The sequence below is a fragment of the Chiloscyllium punctatum genome, chromosome 22 (genome assembly GCF_047496795.1).
Source record: "Chiloscyllium punctatum isolate Juve2018m chromosome 22, sChiPun1.3, whole genome shotgun sequence".
In the NCBI taxonomy this organism is placed as follows: domain Eukaryota; kingdom Metazoa; phylum Chordata; class Chondrichthyes; order Orectolobiformes; family Hemiscylliidae; genus Chiloscyllium; species Chiloscyllium punctatum.
This window is the reverse complement of record NC_092760.1, coordinates 23,897,464-23,923,593: the sequence shown is the minus strand read 5'-3', so window position 1 is coordinate 23,923,593 and position 26,130 is coordinate 23,897,464. Positions and strand designations below refer to the sequence as shown.

The 26,130-nt window shown below is 43.0% G+C and overlaps 1 protein-coding gene across 6 annotated transcripts in view; it reads left to right on the top strand.

Annotated features, from left to right (window-relative positions):
• Positions 1-26,130, top strand: part of LOC140493448 (AP-2 complex subunit alpha-2-like) — a 107,565-nt gene that overhangs the window by 68,860 nt on the left and 12,575 nt on the right. For 4 of the 6 annotated variants that reach the window (XR_011963679.1, XM_072591889.1, XM_072591887.1 and 1 more), the window contains 7 exons: positions 6,683-6,914; positions 13,659-13,826; positions 18,427-18,590; positions 20,333-20,415; positions 21,746-21,836; positions 25,435-25,557; positions 25,658-25,774. Coding sequence is in view for 4 of the 6 variants with exons in the window: in XM_072591889.1 (XP_072447990.1) it covers positions 6,683-6,914; positions 13,659-13,826; positions 18,427-18,590; positions 20,333-20,415; positions 21,746-21,836; positions 25,435-25,557; positions 25,658-25,774 (978 nt within the window). In the remaining 2 variants the exon portion in view is untranslated. Of the gene's footprint in view, positions 1-6,682; positions 6,915-13,658; positions 13,827-18,426; positions 18,591-20,332; positions 20,416-21,745; positions 21,913-25,434; positions 25,558-25,657; positions 25,775-26,130 lie in introns of those variants that run through there. The other 2 variants (XR_011963680.1, XM_072591890.1) reach the window with 2 other exon arrangements.

Here is a 26,130-nt window from a genome sequence, read left to right as displayed (position 1 = left end):
AATGCCACAATTTCCACTCCCACGTGGTCAATGATGCCCTCCAGCACATCTCCTCCATTTCCCACACCTCTGCCCTTGAACCCCACCCCTCCAACTGCAACAAGGACAAAACCCCACCTATGTGTTCACCTTCCACCCCACCAACCTCCAGATACTGCCATCTTCTGTCAATTCCACCACCTACAAACAGACCCCACCACCAGGGATATATTTCCTTCCTCACGGCTTTCTGCCTTCTGGAAAGAACTTTCCCTCCACGACTCCCTTGTTAGGTCACCAACCCATTAACCCACCCTCCACCTCGGCACCTTCCCCTTGCCACTGCAAGACGTACAAAACCTACACCTACACCCGCCCCCTCACCTCCGTCCAAGGCAGCAAAGGATCCTTCCACATCTGACGGAGATATACCTGCACTTCCACACATGTCATCTATTGTATCCGTTGCTCTCAATGTCTTATGTATGTTGGGGAGACAGGACGCAAACTTGCAGAACATTTCAGAGAACATCTCTTGGACAGACACACTAAACAACTTCACCGCCCCGTGGCCGAACAGTTCAACACCCCCTGCCACTCCGCCAAGGACGTGCAAGTCCTGGGCTTCCTCCACCGTCAAACCCTAACGACCCAACACCTGGAGAAAGAACGCCTCATCTTCTGCCTTGGTACCCTCCAACCACATAGGATCACTGTGGATTTCACCAGTTTCCTCATTTCCCCCCCCCCACCCTTATCCCCGATCCAACCTTCCAACTCAGCACCACCCTCTTGAACTGTCTTACCCTGTCCATCTTCCTTCCTACCTATTTGCTCCAACCTCCTCTCTGATCTATCACCTTCCCCCACCCCCATCCCCCACCACCTTTATCTATCTATTGTATTCTCAGCTACCCTACCCCCAGCTCCTTCCATTTATCCCTCAGGCCCGTTGGGCCAGAAGCCTCATTCCTGATGAATGGCTCATGCTCAAAATGTCGATTCTCTTGCTCCTCGGATGCTGTCTGACTGGCTATGCTTTTCCAGCACCACACTCTTCAACTCTGATCTACGGCATTTGCAGTCCTCAGTTTTACCAGGTGCCAGAGTCAAGGATGTCTTGGTTTAAGTCTACAGGATTCTTAAGGGGGAGGCTGAGTTGCCAGAAGTCGTGGTATGCATTCTACCAATGACATAGCTAGGAAAGTCGATGAGGACCTGAAAAATGAACAGAGTGAGTTAGGTTGGAAGCTAAAAGGCAGGATGAGTAGAGTAGTAATCTCAGGATTGCTACCATTGCCACAAGCTAGTGAAGTTCGGAACAGAGAGTGAGTGCAGCTGAACACGTGGCTGCAGAGCTGGTATAGCAGGGCAGGTTTCAGATATGTGGAGACCCTCTGGGGAATGTGGGACCTGTATAAGGAGGACGGGTTGCACCTGAACTCGATGGATCCCAATATCCTTTGAGGGAAGTTTGCTAGAGCTCTTCAGAAGGATTTAAACTAGATTGGTAGGGAGATGGGAACCGGAGTTAAGATTCGTGGTCTTGTAGCTGAGCAGAGAGATCTCAGTGTCCATGTACATAGATTCCTGAAAGTTGCCACCAAGGTTGATAGGGTTGTTAAGAAGGCATACAGTGTGTTAGCTTTAATTGGTAGAGGAATTAAGTTTGGGAGCTGTGAGTCATGCTGCATGGGGAAGCTGGTGAACAGGCAGATACAACATGCAGAGAATCTGTGAGGAAGGATAAACAGTTGATAGGGTAAAGTTGTAGTCAATGTGATGAGTTGAAGTGTGTTTATTTTAACACAACAAGTGTCAGGAATAAAGCTGATGAACATAGAGCATGGATCAGTACTTAGAGCTAAAATGTTGTGGCCATTATGGAGATTTGGATATATATAGAACATGGAACATTACTGCGCAGTACAGGTCCTTTGGCCCTCGATGTTGTACTGTTATGAAGATGTAGAAGTGTGCTGTACCTTTAAGAGAGCGAAGGACTTGGCAAGCACACTGATTGCTGGAGAATTTACAATGTACCATTTGGTTCAGAACAGATAGTGCTGGCTGAGTTGCTATGAGACAAAAACAAATTCAAATTTGGCCAATCAGTTTAAATTATACCCTGAAACACCAAATTCCAAGCTTTGTGGGGGGGGGGGGGGGGGGGGGGGGGGTGTATAAGACCGGAGAAATTTGAACAGTTGGGAGGAGAACTACCAAAAAGTAGAGACTGCCCGAAAAAAATCGCTTTCTTAAAGGCACGTAGAAGACAGAAATACAGAGAAGAACTGAAAGCTGCCTGGATTTGAGATAAGAAGGTTTGTTTTATAAATCTTAATCGGTAGTTTTATTGGACTAGTGTTGTAGAAAGGTTAGAGGAAGGAGTTAGACATAGTTGTTAGTTCATTATTCTCTGTTATACTTTAAGAAACAAGGTTGTTACTTTTACTTTAACTAGTTCTTGGCCTATCTAATTTTTACAGATTACTGCACGGGATAAATCTTTTCTGTGTTGTTGAGTTAAATTAAGCAGGAGGATTTACCTCATGTCGTAACATGCACTGACCTGTGGAACAAATCTGAAGCCTATCTATCCTACACTATTCCATTTCCATCCTTGTGTTTATCCAGTGACCATTTAAGTGCCTTTAAGTTGGCGAGTCTACTACTGTTGCAAGCAGTGCGTTCCATGCTGCTGCTACTCTCTGAGTAAAGAGATTATCTTTGACATCTGTTCTATATCCATCACCCCTCAATTTAAAGCTATGTCCCCTTGTGCTAGCCCTTACCATCCGAGGAAAAAGGCTCTCACTGTCCATCTATCTAACCCTCTGATTATCCTATATGTCTCAATTAAGTCACTTCACAACCTTCTCTCTAATGAAAACAGCCTCAAGTCCCTCAGCCTTTCCTCATAAGACCTTCCCTCCAAAACCAGGCAACATTCTAGTAAATCTCTTCTGAACCCTTTCCAAAGCTTCCACATTGTTCCTATAATGCGGTGACCAGAACTGTACACAGTACTCCAAGTGCGGCTGCACCAGTTTTGTACAGCTGCAGCATGACCTTGTGGCTCCAAAACTCAATCTGTCTCAGCGTTTGGAACACATTGCCAGCAGTGGTGGTAGAGGCAGGCATGGTAAATTCATTAAAGGTGCGTCTGGACAGATGCATGAGTAAGTGGGGAGCAGAGGAATACAAATGTTTAGGAATTGACCGACAGGTTTAGACAGTACATTTGGATTGGCTCAGGCTTGGAGGGCCGAAGGGCCTTTTCCTGGGCTGTAAATTTTCTTGTATCAATAAAAGCTAATGTATCGTGTGCCTTATTAACAACCTTATCAAGCTGGGTGGCAACTTTCAGGGATCTATGTATGTGGACACCGAATCTCTCTGCTCATCTACCAGGAATGTTAGCATTAGCCAGTACTCTCTGTTCCTGTTGCTCCTTCCAAAGTGAATCACTGCAGTTTTCCACATTAAACTGCTACCTCTCAGATTTGCTACCTCTCAGCCCAGCTCTGCAGTTTATCTATGACTCTCTGCAACCTGCAACATCCTTCAGCACCATCCACAACTCCACCAACCTTAGTGTCATCCACAAATTTACTAACCCATCCTTCTACGCCCTCATCTAGATCATTTATAAAAATGACAAACAGCAGTAGCCCCAAAACACATCCTTGCCTTGCACCAGTAGTAACTGAACTCCAGGATAAACATTTCCCATCAACCACCACCTTCTTTCAGCTAGCCAATCTCAGGGGCAGGAATGGTTTTTGAATGTTTCAACTTTTAGATGTTTCAAAAGGAGTAGAGGTGGAGGTAAAAGAGGTGTGGGAGAGGCATTGCTAAATAGTGATAGTATCACAGCTGCAGAAAGAGAGGTCATTGAGGAGGGTTTGTCAACAGAGTCAGTGTGGGTGGAAGTCAGAAACAGGAAAGGAGCAGTCACTTTATTGGGAGTTTTCTATAGATGCTCCCAGTAGGAACAGAGGCATGGAGGAGCAGAGCGGGAGGTACATTTTGGAAAGGTACAGAAGTAACAGGGTGATTGTCATGGGTGACTTCAACTTCCCTAATATTGATTGGAACCTCCTTAGTGCAAATAATTCGGATGGAGCAGATTTTGTCAGGTGTGTCCAGGAAGGATTCCTGACTCAATAAGTAGATAGGCCAACTATGGGGGCAGCCATATTGGACACGAACCAGGGCAAGGTGACAGATCTCTCCGTGGGAAAGCATTTCAGTGATAGTGATCGCAACTCCTTGACCTTTACTATAGTCATGGAGAGGGTTAGGAGCGGATGGTATGGGAAGGTATTTAATTGGGGGAAGGGAGATTACAATCCTATTGGGTAGGAACTGTGGAGCATAATTGGGAACAGATATTCTCAGGGAAGAGCATGACAGAAATGTGGTGGTTATTTAGGGAGAACTTGCTGTGAGTGCTGGATAGGTTTGTCCCACTGAGGCAAGGAAGGAATGATTGGATGATGGAATCTTAGATGACAAGAGATGTCAAGAGGAAGAAGGAGGCTTACTTACGGTTGAGGAAGCAAGGATCGGACAGGGCTCTAGAGGGTTACAAGATAGCCAGGAAGGAACTGAAGAATGGGCTTAGGAGAGTTAGAAGGGGGCATGATAAAAGCCTTGGGGGGGTAGGATTAAGGAAAACCTGAAGGCATTCTACACTAATGTGAGGAACAAGAGGATGCCCAGAGTGAGGGTAGGGCCAATCAGGGATTGTGGAGGGAACTTGTGCCTGAAGTCAGAGGAAGTAGGGGAGGTCCTTAATGAATATCTTACTTCAGTATTCACTCATGTGAGGAACCTTGTCGCTTGTGAGGACAGCATTAAACAGGCTTAAATGCTCGAACAGATTGATGCAAATAAGGAGGATGTGTTGGAAATTTTGAAAAACATGAGGATAGATAGGTCCCCTGGGTCAGATAGGATATACCCAAGGTTATTATAGGAAGGGAGGGTAGTGATTGCTGTGCCTTTAGCGATGATCTTTGCATCCTCATTGTCAACTGGAAGAGTTCCAGATGATGGGACGGTTCAAGAAAGGGAATAGGAATAACCCTGGAAATAACAGACCAGGTAGCCTTACATTCGTTCTGGACAAATTATTGGAGAGGATTCTGACAGACAGGATTTATGATTATTTGGACAAGCATAGTTTAATTAGAGATAGTCAGCATGGCTTTGTGAGGGGCAGGTCATGCCTCACCAGTCTTACTGAACTCTTTAAGGATATGACAAAACATATTGATGAAATAGAACAGTGGATGTGGTGTATATGGAACTTTAGCAAGGTGTTTGATAAGTTTCCCCATGGTAGACTCATTCAGAAAGTAAGGAGACATGGGATACAGGGTAACTTGGCTGTCTGGAAACAGAATTGGCTGGGCTACACAAGACAAAGAATGGTAGTTGACGGAAAGTATTCAGCTTGGAGCTCGGTGAGTAGTGGTGTTCTGCAGGGTTATGTTCTAGGACCTCTGCTCTTTGTGATTTTTATAAATGACTTGGATGAGGAAGTGGAAGGGTGTGTTAGTAAGTTTGCCGATGATATGAAGGTTGGTGGAGTTGTGGATAGTGTGGAGGGCTGTTGGAGGTTGCAACGGGACATTGACAGGATGCAGAGATGGGCTGAGAAATGGCAGATGGAGTTCAGCCTGGAAAAGTGTGAAGTGATTTATTTTGAAAAGTCAAATTTTAATACAGAACATAGGGTTAAAGGCAGGATTCTTTCAGTGTGAAGGAACAGAGGGAACTTGGGGTCCACGTTCATAGATCCCTCAAAGTTACCACCAAGTTGATTGTTAAGAAGATATATGGTGTTTTAGCTTTCATTAGCAGAGGGATTGGGTTTAAGAGCCGCAAAGCTATGCTGCAGCTCTATAAAGCTCTGGTTTGACCATACTTGGAATATTGTGTTCAGTTGTGGTCGCCTCATTATAGGAAGGATATGGGAGCTTTAGAGAGGGTGCAGAGGAGTTTTACCAGGGTGCTGCCTGGACTGGTCTTCTGAAGATGAGTTGAGGGGGCTAGGGCTTTTCTCATTGGAGTAAATAAGGATGGGAGGTGACTTGATAGAGATGTACAGGATGATGAGAGGCATAGAGTGGATAGCCAGATACGTTTTCCCATGGCGAAAATGGCTATTACAAGGAGGCTTAATTTTAAGGAGATTGGAGGAAGGTTTAGGGGAGAAGTCACAGGTAGGTTCTTTACACAGAGTGTGATGGGTGTTTGGATTGCAGTGCTAGTAGTGGTAGTGGTATGGATGTTTAAGTGACTCTTGGATAGGCACATGGATGATAATAAAATGAAAGGTATGTTAGTTAGTTTGATTTTAGAGTAGGATAAAAGCTCAGCACAACATTGATGGCTGAAGAACCTGTACTGTTCTATGTTCTACACTCTATGTCAGAGCTGAGGAAACTCAGCATGTTTGAATAGCATTGAAGAAGAGAGAAACAGAGTGAACATTTCAAGTCTCTTCTTCATGTCTTTTCTTATGACTAAAACTGCCCGGTCCTTCAATTGATTGGTGTTTGATGAAGTTTACTGCATTCTAGTTGTTTGCTATTTGATAAAAATGGCATTATTTCAAAAGCATTTCATTGACTTTGAAGCACTTTGGATCATTTTGAGGTTGTGAAAGTTATTCTCTTTTGATTTTCAGCCCTTTAATACAATTCAGTTTGCTACATTCCAAGTTTCATCTGTGCAGTGTGCCCACGAGAGCTCTCCTACTTTCCACTTATATCAAGTTTGTGAACCTGTTTCCTGAGATTAAGTCTACCATTCAAAGTGTGCTCAACAGTGACAGTCAGTTGAGGAATTCAGATGTAGAGCTGCAGCAAAGGGCAGTGGAATATCTCAGGCTCAGTTGTATAGCAAGCACTGATATCCTGGTAGGTAAAGGAACCTCTGAGATGTATGCTTTTCAGTGTCTCCGCGTCGGCACCACTTTGTCTTTTTCTTGCCTCTGCTTTTATTCTTATGCTGTCATTGTAACAATTATGAGCTCAGATGTTCCATTAAATGCATTTTTTTTTGTGTAAATTGTTGTCACCATCTACTCGAGTTTACAGAATACCCCAGCTTCTTGTCTGTACATATTATACCAATGTTTGCCTTCCCTCAGTCTAGTTTTGCTGACTCTGTCCTCTCTGTTTCTCCTAGCCTGTACCAGCTCCCTTTGTCCCTTGCACTTGGTCTTGCCTTGGCTGTCCTCTCATCTGTCGAATGAATTTTTTTAATACATTCCAGATAGTTGCCTGGAGTGATATGTTCTAGTTCCAACAGCAGAGCAGGCTTAGATATGATGGTAACTAATACATTAGACTGAGTTAATCTAGTTCAGGGAACATTTATCTGGTGTTGATTATGACATGATTGAAATGTGAATTCAGTATTATGCTTGAAAATGTGCAACTTGACACAATGTTTGATTGTAGATTTTGTCAGAATAACTAACTGAATGAGTCAGAGAACTGACAGCAACATATTGGTGAAATGGAGAACAATTACAATCAGAGCTTAAAAATGTATTGCTGAAAAAGCGCAGCAGGTCAGGCAGCTTATGCCCGAAACGTCGATTCTCCTTCTTCTTTAATGGTGCCTGACCTGCTGCACTTTTCCAGCAACACATTTTAAGCTCTAATCCCCAGCATCTGCAGTCCTCACTTTCTCCTAATAATTACAATCAGACAAGTTCAAAAAAGTTTATTTAATATTACTTGAGAGGGAACAATCTACTTCATAAATGAGCCAACCATATTTGACCTAAAAGTTAGCTTAAAACTAAAGCAAAGAGCATGTAACAAGAATATTGCAAATTAATATTCTGGACTAGATATAGAGAAGACCAAAGTAAAGCAGAAAAAATAGTAACTGTGCTGGGACCTCGACTGTTCCACCTCTGATTAATGATTCAAATAGATTGTCATATCTCTAATTTTGCTGACATCACCAAGACTGGTGTAATTAAGGAAGTAGCATAGAATTGCAACATTGATTGCGTAAAATACATGCAGAACTGTGGCAAGCAATTCTAATGCAGGTCGGTAAATGATTTTAAAAGTACCCATAAAGACTTGATGAGAATATTGTTTAAATTCTGAAGAGTTGGAAACAATAAGCGTTCAAACAGACCATATAACAGCACAAACATTTCATAGTTAGTTATTTTGATTTTTTTTAACCTATCACTAGATAAAAAATACAAAGAGAAATTAATGGGGTTAAACACCAGTAAGTCCCCCAGTCCAAAGAGATGCACTCTGAAATTAAAGAAAATAGCTACAGTAGCATTACAGCTGTACTGAGGGAAATATATGCAGGGAAGTTATTTGGGTGGAACTGAGAAATAAAAAAGAGATGATCACCTTAGTGGGATTGTATTATAGACCCCCTAATAGTGGGAAATTGAGAAAAAATTGTAAGGAGATCTTAGTTATCTGTAAGAATAATAGGATAGTTATGGTAGGGGATTTTAACTTTCCAGACATAGACTGGGGCTGCTATAGTGTTAAGGGTTGGAGAGGAACTTGTTAAGTGTGTACAAGAAATTTTTTTGATTCAGTATGTGGGTGTACCTACGAGAGAAGAAGCAAAACTTAACCTATTCTTGGGAAATAAGGCAAAGCAGGTTACTGAGGTGTCAATGGGGGAGCACTTTGAGGCCAGCGACCAAATGGGAAGCCTTCAGAAATGAGATAATGAGAGTCCAGAGACAGTATATTCCTGGTAGGGTGAAAGGAAAGGCTGGGAGGTGTGAATGCTGGATGACGAAAATAAATAGAGGTCTTGGTTAAGAAAAAGAAGGAAGCATATGTCAGGTATAGACAGGAAGATCAAGTGAATCCTTAGAGTATGAAGGCAGTAGGAGTATACTTAAGAGGAAAATCAGGAGGGCAAAAAGGACATTAGATAGCTTTGGCAAATAGAGTTAAGGAGAATTCAAAGGGCTTTTACAAATACATTAAGGATTAAAGGGTAACAAGGGAGAGAATATGGTCCCTCATACATCACCAATGCAGCCTTTATATGGAGCCGCAGGAGATGGGAGAGATAATAAACGGGTATTTTGCATCAATGTTTACTGTGGAAAAGGACGTGGAGATATAGAATGTAGGGAAATAGATGGTGACATCTTGAAAAATGTCCACATTACAGAGAAGGAAGTGCTGGATGTCTTGAAACGCATAAAGGTGGATAAATCTCTATGACCTGATCAGATATGCCCTAGAACTCTGTGGGAAGCTAGAGAAGTGATTGCTGGGCCTTTTGCTGAGACATTTGTATCTTCGATAGTCACAGATAAGGTGCTAGAAGACTGGAGGTTGGCTAACGAGGTGCCATTGTTTAAGAAAGGTGGTAATGACAAGCCAGGTAACTATAGACTGGTGGGCCTAATGTCAGTGGTGGGCATGTTGTTGGAAGGAGCCCTGAAGGACAGGATGTACATGTATTTGGAAAGTCTAGGTCTGATTAGGGATAGTCGACTTGGCTTTGTGTGTGGGAAAACATGTCTAACAAACTTGATTGAGTTTTTTGAAGAAGTAACAAAGAGGATTGATGAGGGCAGAGTGGTAGACGTGATCTATATGGACTTAAGTAAGGTGTTCAACAAGGTTCCCCATGGAAGACTGGTTAGCAAGGTTGGACCTCATGGAATACAGGGAGGACTAGCCATTTGGATGCAGAACTGGCTCAAAGATAGAGACAGAGGGTGGTGGTGGAGGGCTGTTTTTCAGACTGGAGGCCTGTGACCAGTGGGGCGCCACAAGGATCAGTGCTGGGTCCACTACTTTTCGTCATTTATATAAATGATTTAGATGTGAGCATATAAGGTATAGTTAGTAAGTTTGTAGATGACACCAAAATTGGAGGTGTAGTGGACAGCGAAGAAGGTTACCTCAGATTACAACAGGATCTTGATCAGATGGGCCAATGGGCTGAGGAGTGGCAGATGGAGTTTAATTTAGATAATTGTAAAGTGCTGCATTGTGGGAAAGCAAATTAGAGCAGGACTTATACACTTAATGGTAAGGTCCTCAGGAGTGTTGCTGAAGAGTACCTTATAGAGGTTTATAAAATCATGAGGGACATATATAGGGTAAATAGACAAAGTTTTTTTCCTTGGGGTGGGAGAGTCCAGAGCTAGAGGGCATAGGTTTAGGGTGAGAGGGGAAAGATATAAAAGAAACCTAAGAGGCAACTTTTTCACACAGAGAATGGCACATGTGTGGAATGAGCTACCAGAGGAAGTGGTGGAGGCTAGTACAATTGCAACATTTAAAAGGCATCTGGTTGGGTATATGAATAGGAAGGATTTGGAGGGATATGAGCCAGGTGCTGGCAGGTGGGGCTAGATTGGGTTGGGATATCTGGTCGTCATGGATGAGTTGGATCAAGGGTCTGTTTCCATGCTGTACATCTCTATGACTCTACAGGGATCGTGGTGCAGTGGTGGTAATCTTCAAGGAATCCATAGATTCTGGAAAAGCACCAGAGAATGGAAAAATTGCCAATGCAACACCTTCATTTAAGAAAAAGGAAGGAGACAAAAAGAAACCCAGCTAATCAAAGGCTTATACCCGAAACGTCGATTCTCCTGCTCCTCGGATGCTGCCTGACCTGAGCTTTTCCTGCACCCCACTCTCGACTCTTGAAGCGTTTCACAGAGAATAATCAGGCACAAAGAAGGAAGTTTCATTGGAGAGATTTTAAGGAGGTTATGGATGGGGTTGTTGATGGAATTATTGAGGCAGAGTGATTTCGAGGCAGAGGTTGTGACTGCTCAAAGTGAAACCCTGACAAGGTCTGAGTTGGGAATAAAGTCGTGAATCACAGTTATTGCGATGTGATGCTGGGTAAGGAGCTGAGACGTTGATGAGGACCTGGGAAATGTGCGGCCCAGCTACTTCTCTGAAATGTTTGTAGCTTATGAAGGCTGGCATTGCAAAGTTGCCAAGGACAAAGTAACCTAGTCGATAGGTGATGGGTAGGCTCTCTCTAGCAAAGGGAGCTTGACCAGTGGTAGAAAGCTTGGTCCAGAATTAGAAACTAGGTTTGGGGTCAGACATTGCATACAGGTTCCTTTGAGGTCTAATTTGGTTAAACACTCAAGGAGTTGGCTGAATTTGGCAGATTTTTTCCAAATTGGATGGTTTACTCTTGAAAAATTAAAGTTGAAAAACTCTCTCCTCTCTGCCTCAAGATTTTTCGCTTGATTCCCATTGGTTTCTCATATAAGATAGTCAGTGGGATAGATAGGGTGGACATTGAGAGCCTTTTTCCTCAGATGGCTAGTACGAGGAGACATAGCTTTACATTGAGGGATGATGAATATAGGACAGATGTCAGAGGTAGTTTCTGTACTCAGAGAGCAGTAGGTGCTTGGAACGCCCTGCCTGCAACAGTAATAGACCCACCAACTTTAAGGGCATTTAAATGGTAATTGGATAGGTATATGGATGAAATTGGAATAGTGGAGGATAGATTGGTTCAGATTGGTTCCACAGGTCAGCGCAACATCGAGGACCAAATGACCTGTACTACACTGTGATGTTCTGTGTTCTCTATGTTTCAATTTTACCTGGGCTACCTGGTGCCACACTCAGTGTTTTGATGTCAAAAGCAGTCACTCTTAGGCCATCACAAGAGATCAGCTGTTTTATCCATGTTAGCACCAAGACCGTAATCAGGTCGGGAGCCTTGTGATCCTGGTGAATCTGAAACTGCGCATCATGGGTAGATTGTTTCCACTGAGCGTTCTTACTTAGAGCTGTTGACAATATCTTCCATCACTCTGATGACGATTCACAGTGGGCTGATAGCGTGTTAATTGGCCGGTTGGCTTTGTCCTGATTTTTTGTACAACATGTCTAGACAATTTTCCGCTTTGCCAGGTAGGTGTCAGGGTTGGTGTTGTACTGGAACAGCTGGATGGATTATTCATATGGATTATTCACATACCACTTCCAGCTGAAGATTGTTGTGAATGCTTCAGCCCTATCTTTTGCACTGATGTGCTAGGTTCATTGAAGATACGGATATTTATAGAGTCTCCTCCTCCAGTGAGTTGTTTATTTTCCACCAACATTCACTACTATATGTCCACAGAACTTAGATCTGTTCGTTGTGAGATCATTTAACTCTGTCTATCATTTGTGGCTTATGCTGTTTGGCTTGATGGTAATGGTTGAGTGGGGGACAAGTGAGGTTACAGATGGAAGTAAGATACAATTCTGCTGCTGCTAACTGCCTACTGTGCCTCATGGAGGTCAAAGTTTGAGTTGCTAGATTATTTTGAATATAAACTAACATGGTAGAGAATCACATAATGCCATGGGTGATTTCCTTACTGTGAAGTTGGAGTTTTGTCTCCATAAGAACTGTGTATTGGTCCATCTTATCAATATCACCTTGGTCAGATGTATTTACAACACCGGGTTGATGAGGTTGAGATCAGATGGGCTTTTCGGTTGAGTTGGTTCTTAGCACTTGCTACAAACCCAATCTGTCAGTTTATCCTTTAGGATTCAAACAACTTGTATAACGGCAGGTACTGAACTAGTCTGACTGGTTTCATTCTCTTACTGCTTTGGTTGTGAGCTAATACAGCTTGGGTTTCTGGGCCATTTCAGGTTTGCCAAGTTACTGTGGATCAGCAAGCACATACAGAGTTGATGCTAGGTTTCTTTCCCTAAAGTATGTTTGTGAACCAGTTCAGAACCAGTGCATCTTACTTAAGGTCTCCATTGCTCTGATGTTAGCTTTATAATTGTATTCATTTAAATCTAATTCTGCAAGGTCCTAGAAGTCTTAGCTAAGATGTCAAGATTACTACTGCAGTATTATTATATACCCACAGTGCTGCTATCTCTTTTGGCTATAACGTTTATAAAGTTGTCAAACCAGCCCACCCCTCTGCTTTGCTGGGTTTCTCGTGGATGCTGCACTGATTTGATTCTCTTGATGACTATCTTACTGATCTTGTTGCAGATGTTTGTGGGTTGCAGGTACACCCACATGTCATACCTGGCCTGGAGGACTGCTGTTAACTACTGTAGCAACGAAAGGACAATAAAGTGTTTGGTTTTGTTGATCCCATGGTTAGGAGTCGAGGTTAAATGTGGGCTGTACTGTGGCCCAGGATTAGAGCAAGCTGTTTTACTGGGATCTGGGAAGAGAGAGGGAGCTGTGGGACCTGGGATTGCATTAGCTAACAGGCAGTTCTGAGAATGCATTAGGGAGCCAGTCAGAGTCGGTACTGAATTGGGGTTGGAGCAGCAGAGGGTATTATTAACTGGAGGATGAGCTTTGCCTAACATCTCAACCAAGTCGGGAGGTAGCAGAAGGAATGTGGACTGGAGTTGGAAGAAGGGGAGCTGTGTTCTCACGTAGTACCAAACGCTTCCAGAAGGTGGACCTGAATAATGGTAAGGACTGACATCTCCAAGGTATTGCTGCAGTATGGGCTGAAATGCAACATGTGGTCTATCTAGCTCTGTACAATGTCAGCCGACCGTCACTGTCAGGTATGTCAACTGAGATATTTTCACATTTCCTAGGTTTTCCCTGTTGTTTACTGGGCATATTTGCAGAATTTGAATGGCCTCAGAGCTGACTGATTTATTTCTTGCTAGGCAACTGTGTTGGAGGAGATGCCACCATTTCCAGAGAGGGAATCTTCGATCCTTAACAAGCTGAAGAAGAAGAAGGAATCCAGCAGTTTGGCTAATCTGGAGGTGGTGAAGAAGGAACAGAATGCTGATGTTAATGGCAACTCTGAACTCACAGTGCTCCACCCCATGGTATGGGACTCAGAATGGTGTTCATTATGATTTATGTCACAGTCACAGGTTCCACTATGTCACATCAATAGGTTGGTTACTGCACAAGACATGACATCCAGTCATGTCTGTGCCAGACCTTGTAGGAGCACTCGACTCTCTCACCTTTCACCTTTCCTTGTAGCTCTGTAAATATTTACTTCAGGTGATTATCCAATTCCTCTTCTCTCCCCTGCCTCCACTGCACTGTCGGGTTGTGCATTTCAGCTCCTAACCATTTGCTCTGGAGAAAAAGGTTTCCTTTGTGCTGTTTCAGATTCTTTTGCAATGTCCTCTGTTTCTCGATCTTTTTGGCAATGGGAAAGGTTTCTCTCGGTCTCCTCTGTCCAGTCCCCTTATGATTTTGAAGATCTCTATTAAAGTTCCCTCTCCAAACTTTTCTCATCCTTTAGTCTGACCCTGACTATCCCTTTTGTCCTCCCACCCTTTCAACAACCTAAAATCATTTTTCAACTTCCCCTTACTTCAGAATAAGAATCACATAGTACTTGAAATATTTCTCATCACGACTGACTATTATTTCTGTTTTTATTTGCCATAATCATTTTTGCTTTTAATCTCTATGCCTTTAATTTATAAAGTACAGGATCTCATATGCCTTAGTGCTGATTTCTTAATTTGCCCTATCATGTTCAGTGTTTTGTTTCCATGTAAAACCAGCTCCCTGCTTTCCTGCATCTTCTTTAGAATTTTACTCTTTATTTTAAATTGCCTCTCTTTGTTCTTTCTTCTAAAATGTACCACCTCACACTTCTCTGCATTGAATCTCACTTGCTATATTTCTGCCCATTCCACCCGACCATGTCCCCTCAGTTTATAATGCTTCCAAGTTATATTTCAGCTGCCCATTTTAAAATTATAGCCTGTACATCCTACTGTAACTAAGTCTTATATAGATTAATAAAAGCAGTGGTTTTAATACTGACACATGGAGAGGCTGACCTAATGTTCCTGCAGTCTGAAAAGCAACTATTTACCATGACTTGGTTTCCTGCCATTCAGTTGACTTATTATCCATGCTACCACTCTCCCCTAATTCCTTTGGCTTTCACTTGTCTGACAGGCTTGTTATATTGGACTCCGTTTTTGCACAATCCCTGTATACCATATTAACCCACTATGTTAAGTCACCAAAAACTTAAGCAAACCAGTTGCTCTTTACAAATCCACATTTGTCCAAATGATGGTTAATTTTGTCTAGAATTATTGTTTGCAGATTAAAAACTAAAATACCAGTAGGCAATTTCCAAAAAAAATACAAGTTAAGAACTTGGTAATTAAAATACTAAGGCGAGGTGATTTGTTGTAATTGCATGGTGTAGGGCCCCATTGTGGTTCATAATGACCACATCTGTAGCAAGTGATGATTGCTTGAGGAACTCTGCCTCAGAATAATAAGGTGGAGTCTGATCTTCCAATCCAGCGACACATCAAGGAGGGGGAGAGTTATCTGGATGCTGTGTTTCAGGAGGCAGTCACACCTCTTAGATTAACTAACTCAAATTCAGTCAGTGGTCAGGGACAGGAGGATGTGACTATGAGTGAGGCAGGTAGAGGGATCCAGGAGGTAGTGCTGATGGAGCCTCAGCCCCTGAGACTGTCTAACAGGTTTGAGATTCTTGCTCCCTGTATGGATGAGTAGGGGCTGTAGGGAGGATAAGCCAACTGACCTTAGCACCATGCTACAGGGAGCCATTCATTAGAGGGGAGAAATGTGGTTGTAATCAGGGATAGTATTGACAGGGGAATAGACACGATTCTCTGTGGTCGGGATCGAGAGACGCAAAGGCAGTGTTACCAGCCTGATGCCAGGGTTCAGGATATCTTATCTAGTCTGCAGAGGAATTTGGAATGGGAGGGGAAAGAACCAGTTGGTCTACATAAGTGCCAATAAAATAGGTAGATAAATGAAAGAGGTTCTGAGGGAAAATGAACAGCTAGGGGCTAAATGAGAAGGCTGAACCAAAAAGTTAATAATGGCTGGATTACTACCTGAGCAACAGGTAAACTGGCACAGGGTCAGCAAGATTAAACACATGGCTCAAAGGTAAGTGTGGGAGAAACAGGTTAGAATTCATGGTACTTAGGCATCAGTACTGGGGAAGGAGGGAGCTGTTCTGATCAGCTAGGCTCAACCTGAATCATGCAAAGACCTGGCAAATGGCACAACTAGGGCTGTGGATGGAGCTTAAACTTTAATAGTGGGGAGTGGGCTTGGTTGCCAAGAAAATTAATAAATCAAAAGTGAAGGACAAAGTAGGATTTCAGATTAGTGATGGGACTGATTGCTACCAGAAAATAAAAGGAAGGCACTGAATGCACAAATGTCATATTGCACTAAAGAATCACACAAGTTTAGGGAAATTCAACAATAGAACAAACTTAAAGACTTTGTATCTTAATGCATGAAACACTCGGAATGAGGTAGACAAGCTGATAGTACAAACAATGTCAATGAATAAAAGCTCATAGCCATTCTAGAAACCTGATTACAAGGAGATTAAAACTGGGAACTTAACATGCAGGAACGTTTGACCTTACAGAGAAACATGCAGGATGGCAAAGGTTGTGGGGAAGTACTGTTAATAAGAGATGAAATGAAGACAGGTATGAGAGGTTATCTAAGCTCAGATGATGTCGAATTAATTGGGTGGAGATAAAAAATAGCAAGGGAAAGTTGATATAAATAGGAGTAATGTACAGTAGCCAGTCTGTAGGAAAGATTCTAAATCAACAAATAGCGGGAGCTTGTAAAAAGAACAGAGCAATAATTATGTGTGACTGTAATTTCATGTTGATTAGGTTAAGAAATTGGAAACTATGCGAACAGCCACAAATTCATAGAGTCCTTTGGGTTGTTTCCAAGAGCAATATGAAATGGAGCCAACCAGGGAACAAGCTATTTTGGATCTGGTATTGGGTAATGAGGTAGAATTTAATAAATGTCCCCTCATTTCCCCTCCTCCCACTGTATCCCAGATCTAACCTTCAAATTTGGCACTGTCCTTCTGGCCTGTCCTACCTGCCCATCTTCCTTCCCACCTATCCACTCCACCCTCCCTCTGACTTATCACCATTACCCCCATCTTCATCCAACTATCACACTCGCAGCTACCTTCCCCCCAGCCCCACCCCCCTCCCATTTATCCCTCAATCCCCTAGGCTCCCAGCCTCATTCCTGATGAAGGGCTTTTACCCGAAACATCGATTCTCCTGCTTCTTGGATGCTGCCTGACCTGCTGTGCTTTTCCAGCATCACACTTTCGACTCTAATCTCTAGCATCCGCAGTCCGCACTTTCGCCTGGGGTGGAAGATTACTGTTCTAGACTTTGATTTCTGCAATGCTGGACATTTTATTTTTCTATTTTCTGAGGTCTTGTATCTAAAGAAGCTGTACCTAGGTACCTTTGTACCTAAGGTGGCACTGTAAGTGGCGACATATAAATTCTTCACTGTTTTCATTGAGTATACGTGACAATAAGGCGAATTTATTCATTCAGCTTCTATGCAATTTTCACTACTACTTCCTTCAGTATTCTCGATACTAGTAATTTTGATCCTGTCCTAGTAACTAATCAACTCTATTTTAGCCAACCTTTCTAACAGCTGTCTTTATTAATTTTTACTCTTTCCAGTGTCTCAATTACTTCCTCTTTCACTAGAATTTTGGCAGCATTGTCTTCCTTGTCAAAGACAAGTGAAAAATATTCACTTAATACTCCAGCTTGCTTCTATGTCTAATTTTCTTGATTCAGCCCCACACCTATTTTTACAACTTATGTAATATTTATGTACGTATTTGTACATAGATTTTGGGGCTCCCATTTATGTTTAGCTGCCAGTTTCTTTTGATGCTCCCTCTTTGCTTCTCTTACTTGCTTTCTCACCTCCTCTCTGAACATTCTATATTCACCTTGGTTTTCAGTTGTATTTTCTACCTAATGCCTGTCATGCTTCTTTCATATTTATTTCTTTCACCTTTGTCATCCAGTGAATGTTGGATTTATTTGCCCTACTTTTGCCTGTCATTGGGAAGGACCTCAATTGTCCCAAACCAGTTGCCTTTTAACAGCAGTGCATTCTTCCATTACGGTTCTGCTGCCGATTTGTGATCATATTTGGACTCAAGTTTCTCCCGCTGCAATAACGATTTGAGGCTATTTTCAAGGTGTACCAGTGCAATCATTGTTGGTGTAGTAGTGTTGTTCAGACCTGTTTTGCACTTAGCTGTGTTTGAAAGGTAAAATGAGCTGCTGGCTTTCAATTTAAAACACTCCTGTCTCTTGAGTCCTGAATCCCAAACCTGGCCTTGAGTTGACATCTTGAACAGTATTGAAGAAGTTAGGAAGTTGAGAAGTGAACATTGAGCTTTTTAGGGATGAGATGGATGTTCAAGGAAACATGATACTATTTGACAACACGTGTGAGCTTTGAAGCTGATGAATTCACTTGAGCCATATACTGAGCTGTTTTGTAATTCTTAAAACCCTGTGTAGTCTCTCACGCTCATACAGAAGGAATTTTAGTAAGACTGCATTGTGATACTTGTTTCTTTTACAGCCAACCACATCCCCATCGACTGATCTTCTGGGCCTTGGATCAGTCCATTTGGAAAACCCAGACCCCACACATCCATCTCGAGTCAGTTTATTGTTGGATGTGTTCTCAAATGTGAGCCCTGGGGTGATGTCGCAGGTTGCCAGTGCCAAGGATCGTTTTGGAAGGTACTGTACACGATAATTGAATGACCTACTGCGAAGCTGGATTGGAAAATTTGCTGATATTTTGACTGACAGGTGGTGGATTCCATAGGAGGTTTCAAAAAAGAGCTGTATATATATTTGAAGTGAAGAAGTTAGAGATAGGGTCAGAGAACAGGACTAGCTGGGTAGCTTTTATGGGAGGCAGTACAGACACTATGGTCGAATGGCTTCTTTCTGTATTGTAAAATTCTATGACAAATGCACATTTAAGTCATTTTTCCTGTGTATTGAGGTTCCTGATGCTACAGACAATGGAAAGAGACAGATTGAACTCCTTTATTTTTCTCACCTTTTACTGTCTGTAAATTGTGTGGTTTAAATTTGACAAAGACTGAGCTATGTTTCCCAAGTTAATGCAGCAAACTACTTAACATGCTCTAGGAGCATGATTTAATCAGGCATATCATTTATTCTCACATTCAGGCTCCAAGTAGTTTACATAACCCCACACCCTAGAAAATTCTCCCTCTTCTCCCAGATCAGTTCTCTTGCTCACCGTCTTTCACTTATTCTGCCTCGCTCACCCACTTTCACTAATTCTCCCTCGCTCACCCTTTTTCACTAATTCTCCATCACTCTCTCTCTTTCACTTATTATCGCTCACTCTGACTCTTCCATTTATTCCTTCTGACTCATGCTGTCTATCTTATTGCCTTGCTCACGTTTTCTCATGTGTTCTCTCTCCTCTCTCTCTTATTTGCTATCTCTTGTGCTCACTCAGTTCTCTCTTGCTCGCCCTCTTCACTTATTCTCCTTTGCTCCAACTCTTCCACTTAGAAAGCATGCTATCTGGGTGCATACTGGCATGGTCGATACCATAAGAAATTGCAGAAGGTTGTGTGCATAGCCCAGACCATCATGGAAGCCAACCTGCCATCTTTGGACTCCACTTACACTTCACGTTGCCGCAGAAAGGCTACCAACATCATCAAAGACCCACCCCATTCTGGTAATGCTCTCCTACAACCTCTTCCATCAGGCAAAAGATACAGAAGCTTGAACACAAGCACCAACAGATTCAAGAACAGCTTCTTCTGTGCCGTTATTAGACTGATAAACGGGACTCTTTAACTTCAAATAATCTTGATCTTGTTAATGTTGATCTTGGTCTGTGCACCTCCTGTGCAGTGTCACTAGGATGCCTTGCTCTAAGCACCCTATGATCTGAATGTCCTCACTTACTATAATCTGCCTGTACTGATCATAAACAAAGCTTTTCACTGTACTTAGGTACACTTGACTACAATAAATCCAATCAAATTTTACTCTTCACTTGTTCTTTCCCTGTCACTTTATCTTATTCTCTCTTGCTCACCTTCACCTCTATTCTCTGTCTTGCTCAACTTCTTTCACTTTATTCTCTCTTTTTCACTGCCCTTTGCTTGCTGTCTCACTCACATTTTCACTTGCTCATTCTCATTTGTTTGCAATGCAAAAGTGAGGACTGCAGATGCTGGAAATCAGAGTCTAGATTAGCGTGGCGCTGGAAAAGCACAGCAGGTCAGGCAGCATCCAAGGAGCAGGAAAATTGACGTTTCAGGCAAAAGCCTTTCATTCCTGATGAAGGGTTTTTGCCGGAAACATCGATATTCCTGCTCCGTGGATGCTGCCTGACCTGCTGTGTTTTTCCAGCACCACTCTAATTTAGACTCTTTTGTTTGCAGTCTGTTTCTCACTCATATCTCATTTTTTTTCTCTTCCAGGTTCATTTGCAAAAATAATGGCATCTTATTTGAGAACCAGCTTTTGCAGATTGGCGTGAAATCTGAATTTAGACAAAATTTGGGTAAATTTTTGTTATTTTGTCTGTATCTCTCTCCCCCTCCCTGCCCCCTTACTGCCCCACCTTCTCATTAATGCTTGGGTCTGGTGCGCAATTTCCCTGCTTTGTCCAGTTTTCCTATTGGATTTGAATCTGATTGAAGCATTGACTAGAGATAGACTGGAATGACAGAGCAGTTGCATCAAGATTTGAAGAGAAGAAATTTGGCTAAGTGTTTTGTGGCCCTCAGATTAGAAGCTGAGGAGCTGCCAGAAATGCTGCTTGTCAGCTCAATAAGCCTACCATGCATCGCCTGTAGTTCCCAGAATTATTTGACATTGCAACAATGCCGTTGTTGATAGATCTGATGTTTAAGTAGGGAACGTGAATGAGCCAATGGTGATCCCAGTTCACTGCTGTTTGCACCCTCTGGTTGATGGCCTTCTGAAGCAGTGAGAGCAGGTCTCAGAGGCACTTATGTCACTCTTACTTATTTCGACATTGATAGCTCATCTCAGAGTGTCTCGGGTATATTTTTTGGGGATGTACGCGATGCTGGCAGATCCCCATCACGAATTGTCCAGAGTCTGCCACATTCAAGGCATTTTTCTGACACCATTCCTGCTCTGAGGGCTGTTCTGTTCCCTTTTGAACACATGGTCGCACTCTCTCCCTCTTGCTTGCTGTCTGCCTGACTTTCTAATGTTAGGGATAGAATATTTAATTTGAGATTCTCTTTCGTGTTCAGGCTGGTTTAGCCGGTGGGTAGCTGCACAGGATTCAGTCTGGCTATGTTGTGAGCGGGCTTCCCATTGCCAATCCATCGAGTTTTCTTCCCCGCTCCTGGGAGTATATTAAGAGAGAGACATAGCCAGCTCAGGTCTGCCTGTAATGCCCTAACCATTCAGCAGCTTGCCAGCTGTCGCTGTCTGAGATTGGAGTCCATTGGTGTTCATAGAACTCTCCTTGCCACCCCAGCACCTTTCAGACCAGAGGGGACACAGTCAGCAGTAGAAAAAAAGTTAAGAAGTTCTGCTTATTCAGGTAGAAAACATTTTATTGCCTTATCAATGTGTCCCCTATACTGTGTTCTGCTTTGCAGTTAATGAACATGAGCAGATATTAAATTAGAGTCCGTTTTCACAAGTGAAGCACTTTCTGGAATTCTGATCTCCTTCATCATAGCTTTTGTGGAGCGATCTGGAATTATTTATGATTATGGAAATTAACATTTTGAGAATAGGTTTGAACCTAGGGACACAGGATGAGGAATATGCAATCTCGTAATAAGTTGTTGAATGGAGATGGTCGAGTGGTGTGTATCTGCTAATCCAGGTTCTCTCTCTACCTGCAGGTCGAATGTACATTTTTTATGGTAACAAGACTTTGATCAAATTTGTCGCTTTTACCTCAGTGATTATCTACCTGGGAAATCTTTCAGCCAATATCCTTAACGTGAAAAGATTTGTTTGAAAGTGAACGTTGACTTGTGAGCCAGCCGATACAGTCCCCTCCAATTCGGTAAGCAGACAGCAGCTTTTCCACTTGTTGGCTGTCAATTACCTGAAGCTGCTGTGATTGCTGGTTTTTGCCCAGATTCCTGGTGAATGGAAGTAAATGAAGGTGAATGGTAGCCGGGGTGCTGTTGGGAAATGTGAATCATCATGGCTTTTCTTCTTTCTCTGCGCAAAATGTGTGCTCACAATTTTTTACCAATCCCCCACTTACACACCAACAGTCAAACAAGAAGAGCTGTGTATACATTTGTCCCTTCCTGACTTGAGGCAACTGCCTGGTGGATTCTTGTGTCTGACTTTCGAACCTGCTGAAGTGTTTCTACATTTCACTTTCTGATCTGAAGGACAGATTGTTTCACTGAACAGTCTCTATGTGTCAGTGAAACTCAGCAGGCACCACCCCAGGGATACAGGTATGACAGAGACACCAATTTCCTGGAGGGAGAAGAGGATGGTCATTGAGGACAGAATGGCCATGGAGGAGGGGACATGATAAAGATGTGGGAGTTGGCCAAGAGAGCTATATGGACAGGAAGTAAAGTGAAGGCCAAGACCCAGATAGATGCACAAAGAGACATCCCTCACACACATGGAGACACCCCTCACACATGCACAGACACACACACATACACACCTCTGATACACAGAGACACCCCTCATGCACACGGAGACGCCACTCACACACACAGACACCCCTCAAAGACGCAGAGACACCCTCACAGATGCAGAGAAACCCTCACAGACGCAGAGACACCCCTCACAGACGCAGAGACACCCCTCTCACACACATACACACACACCTTTAATACACGGAGACACCACTCTCATACACACACACACCTCTAATACACGGAGACACCACTCTCATACACACACACACCTCTAATACACGGAGACACCACTCTCATACACACACACACACACACACCTCTAATACACGGAGACACCACTCTCTCTCACACACACTCATACACACACACACACACACACACCTCTGATACACAGAGACATCCCTCATGCACATGGAGACACCACTCACACACACACAGACACCCCTCACAGACGCAGAGACACCTTCACAGATGCAGAGAAACCCTCACAGATGCAGAGAAACCCTCACAGACGCAGAGACACCCCTCACAGACGCAGAGACACCACTCACACACACAGAGACACCCCTCACAGACGCAGAGACACCTTCACAGATGCAGAGAAACCCTCACAGATGCAGAGAAACCCTCACAGATGCAGAGACACCCCTCACAGACGCAGAGACACCCCTCACAGACGCAGAGACACCCCTCACAGACGCAGAGACACCCCTCACAGATGCAGAGAACCCCTCACAGATGCAGAGACACCCCTCACAGACGCAGAGACACTCCTCACAGATGCAGAGACATCCCTCTCACACACACACACACCTCTAATACACAGAGACACCACTCACACACTCACACACACACAGACACCCCTCACACACACCTCTGATACACAGAGACAATCCTCACGCATACAGAGACACCACTCACACACGCAGAGATACCCCTTACACGTGCATAGATACCCCTCACACAGAGACACCCTTCACACATACATATAGAGATCCCTCACGCACACACACACAGACTCGCCTTGCACACAAAGAATCACCCCTCACAAGTAAAGAGACACCCCTCAAATACACTGAGACACCCCTCACACACATATATACACGCCTCATACACACATACAGAGTCACCCTTCACTCTCATACACAGGAAAGAGACACCCCTCACACATGGAGACTTCCCTTACACATGTGGTGATACCACACACACACACATACACACACAGCCTCCCTTCACACACATGAAGACTCCCCTCACACACACATAGAGACAACCTCATGCATACACAGAAATACCCCTTACATACACAGATGGAGACATCCCTCACGCATACACCCACTTTCTATTTCAACCTTCTCTGTGATTGGCTGTCTCACATTATTCCATTCAACATCCAACCAGTGTCCAGTCCTTGAACATAACTTCTCGAAGCCAAAATGTCTGTAGTGTTCTGGGAGCAGCAATTAATCTGCCTTTATCTCTCCAGGCCAATTCCATAACCAAACATCATTTAATTTGCTATGTTTTCCTTTCCAAAACACTATGCTACTCCAATGTCAATGTTCAACTTCAACCCTCCTAACCAAATATGAGAACCATAAAAATAATCAAGGTCTCAACACTGATGCAATCTAAAGAAATAATTATGATGTTTGAATCTGATGAAAGTATTTTGTGCACATCAGTGATTTGTTACAGAAGTCTACCTTTTAAACACTGGAAAGTGGATACATTTTTATAAACAGCACGTTTGATTTTTCATTCGTATTCATACAGTGCACCCGCGATGAGTCAGATTCAGGACCTGTTATTTTTATCTCTGACTGGATTTGTTTGTGGGAGGAATCTTAGTTGGGAATCCCTTATTCTGGGAATGATGTGGAATTTTTAAACTCCAATTTGCCATTGTGTGAACAGAGAGAGCTCTGACATTGCTGGCCTTCTTCAATACCGCCCTGAGCTGTGTATTTAACATGGCCCTGGTCTCAGGCTTACAGCCTTCTATCAGACTCAGGTACCTGCTGCCAGATTACTGGCTAAAAGTTACTTCGGTTATTGTTATTAACCTCTGAGGTAAAGCTGATTTTTACATCTCCTCACACTTGGAAGTTGACAACATCATTGTAAACTCCAGTCACCTCTGCAGAGGCAAATCTTCAGAATCCATCACTCTCTGGAACTGATAGGGCACAGATCCATGCTAGTGTTCGCGTCAAGAAGAAGAGTTAATGATGACTTTTAGTCAACTTTCAGTTCCAGTTTAATAGAAAGGATATGAGTCTGAATTGTGCTTCGAATGCACTGAGTTCTTGAGCTAAGATCAACATCCAGAAAAACTACCAGTCCTCTTAGAACTTGTTCTTGGTTTGGATCTCAACTGCACTTCTGATGTTTACAGGTTTTATAATATCAAATGTTCTGTGCTAGTCCTAAGATTTGTTTCAAAGTGAATTGATTTATCTTTTAGTTTAAATATCGGTGACATTTCAGTGTGACCAGATCACAAATCATTTGGACAAATTGTCTCTTCTAAAATGGGTGAGAATGATGATAGACTGGACAAGCTAAAGTCCAAAGCAAGTCAATCTTTAAGGCCCCACTAAAGTTAAAACCAAGTACTGTACATGTCCTTGAAAGTGAAACAGGCCTTGAGACTGAGTGCTGAATGCAGCCTGCTCCTCTCATCACAACAGAGGCAATTATTTTGAGGCTGTGGGAAGGGAAATGCTGGGCTGAGAGGTGAAGCAACAATGTTGAATGGTCACTTTGTTCTCACTGTATCCCAGTAGTTCACTGAAGTTTGTTTTAACCTGTCCCATGGCTGAATGACTGTATATGTCTTTATGTAATGGCGCTCTACATATTTCATACATGAGTCCCTTTGTGTATAATCATTTCTTTAACTTTCTTCTACAACTGAATATTCAACTCAAGCCTGTCAACTCCACACTTGAAGGAGGTGCCCAGATTCAGCAGATGTTAAACATTGAGTGTATCTCTGACTTTGTCGAGGTGCCAATCCTTAAGATCCAGTTCAGGTAGAAACCTTTAGTCAAAGCAACTATGCAGACATTGGAGTGGGGAAAGGCTTGCTCTGCTTATCCTCTCGTCCTCCTCTTGTGGTTTTCTTTCATACAGACATGATGGTGTGCTGCAGAACATCTCTGTTAAGCTGCCTATCACAGTGAACAAGTTTCTCCAGCCCACAGAAATGTCATCTGAGGACTTCTTTCGACGATGGAAGCAACTAAACAGGTGAAAGTGACATAGCAACCTACTATATTCAGTCTAGTACCCAGGGAGATAGCTGATCAAAAAGGTAAACATCCATCACTGTTCTGGAGAACAGTCTACAGTATTTAAGGAAGCATATACTTGCATTGGGTGCAGTTCAAAAGAGATGTACTAGACTGATTCCAGGGAGGAAGGGGTTGACGTATTCCTAACAGCATTGTGGGTGTACCTAAAGCAGTGATTCAAGAAGGCAGCTCACATTTTTTACAGGGTAATAGGGATGGGAAATAAATGGGCCAACATCTTCCATGTCCCAGAAATTAAAACAAAAATTCCTCCATGGCATAATAATAATGCCAAACTGTCTCAACTCCCAG